Source organism: Lagopus leucura, unplaced genomic scaffold, assembly GCF_019238085.1.
Source record: "Lagopus leucura isolate 7727_CA_CO unplaced genomic scaffold, USGS_WTPT01 Super-Scaffold_100009, whole genome shotgun sequence".
In the NCBI taxonomy this organism is placed as follows: domain Eukaryota; kingdom Metazoa; phylum Chordata; class Aves; order Galliformes; family Phasianidae; genus Lagopus; species Lagopus leucura.
The window spans coordinates 1,356,538-1,357,993 of NW_024962266.1; the positions used below are offsets into that span (position 1 = coordinate 1,356,538).

At 42.9% G+C, this 1,456-nt stretch overlaps 1 protein-coding gene across 1 annotated transcript; it reads left to right on the top strand.

The window, feature by feature from the left end:
- Positions 1-100: 100 nt before the first annotated feature.
- On the top strand, positions 101-784 carry LOC122181178 (heat shock transcription factor, Y-linked-like). The gene has a single exon (XM_042873541.1). The coding sequence runs from the start codon at positions 101-103 to the stop codon at positions 782-784; it is 684 nt and encodes a 227-aa protein (XP_042729475.1).
- Positions 785-1,456: the final 672 nt, after the last annotated feature.

Below are 1,456 nucleotides of genomic sequence, written 5' to 3' on the forward strand. Positions count from 1 at the left end.
GGCTGTGCGCTTCCTGCTGCTGGTGGGAGGACAAGCCTTGTTGGCTGCGCGAGCGGTTGTGGACAGGAATTTCTGCCCAGGTGACCAATTCCGACTTGCAATGGAGACACCTTCCTCAGAAACATCGGGTGTCTCTGTTCCAAGCACCGAGGCGGCAGTCTCGGCATCTGCTGCCCGCCGACTCGGTGCTAAAAGAGCAGCTGCGCATGCTGCCCTTGGGCCTCTCCAAGAGGAGAAGGCTTCCCCATTTTCTCCCGGGGAAGTCAGTGCCAAAAGACAATGCCGCGGTCTTACTGAGAAGTGCTGCGGCTATGACAGTGACATGACATCGTGCTCCTTTCTCAACACCCTCTGGAAAGTTGTTGAAAGTGTTGGCTTCCAGTCCATTCGGTGGGGCGATGAGGGAGACTTCATTGTGATTGAGGAGGCATTCTTCAGAGCGGAAGTACTGGCCAGAGGAGGAACTCTCCAAGTCTTTGATGTTGGCAACATGAAAGATTTTGTCCGTCGCCTTCATCAGCATGGCTTCTACATCACGGACGCGGATTTGCCAACGTCTGCCCCATGTGCTCAGTTCCTAGCACAGGGAGCATCAATTTCCACTCCGAGCCAGGTACGTAGTCCCTCTAGCTGTGAGATGGCTCTCGGCACAGCGGCATTGGTGGCCAGCCAGTGCAAAGTGAGGTGGCTGACAGCTGGTGACACTTGGGTACTTGTGCCACTGTGTGTTACTGGTCACTTGAACGACGGAGTGACCAGTACAAGACAAGACTGTGGTGTCTAAGCATGATTCCTTTTGCATTTTCCCTATCTTTCCCATTCTTCTTGCTCAATTACTTTTTCAGTTTTAGCTATATTGCAAATTAGCCTTTTATTCTGCTATGTATTGAAAATTTGAGCTTTTCTGTCCTTTTGAATGACTTAAGCAGCTGAAATTTTTCTGTCTGAAAACACTGAGTTTGTCACAGGATAACTCCTTTGATACTGTATTTTACAGCCATTCCTTTTTATATGCTATGTATCATTTGTATTATTTCCTTTTTTTTGAAAATAATAATAATAATCATAGTAATGATACTGTAGGAAATCTAAATTTGGAATAAGCAATAGAAGATTTTACCAGCAGTATTCTATTTTTGCTACATATCACCAAGTCGTGACTAAAATGTGAACATAAAGTACGTTTAATATAATGCTATTTCTTTTTTATCTTAAAGCATTGTTTTCCTTATTTGCAATTTTTTCGCATGAAATACTTTAGGTGACACAAATATAATCAAATTTTGCTGTTCTCTGAAGTACATTTCTCCACTTGTGTTAAATTTATTTTAAATAAATTATGGAGTTTGATAGCACAGATGAAATGATTGCTACATTTTTTTGTTTGACCTCCCAGGAAACTGACTCTTGGTTTACAATATGGAATTGATGGCAAAATAAAAAAATTTGGATTTTC

Bases quoted from the DNA above. Each gene is read 5' to 3' on its own strand.
- LOC122181178 (XM_042873541.1), top strand. From the start codon at position 101: ATGGAGACACCTTCCTCAGAAACATCGGGTGTCTCTGTTCCAAGCACC.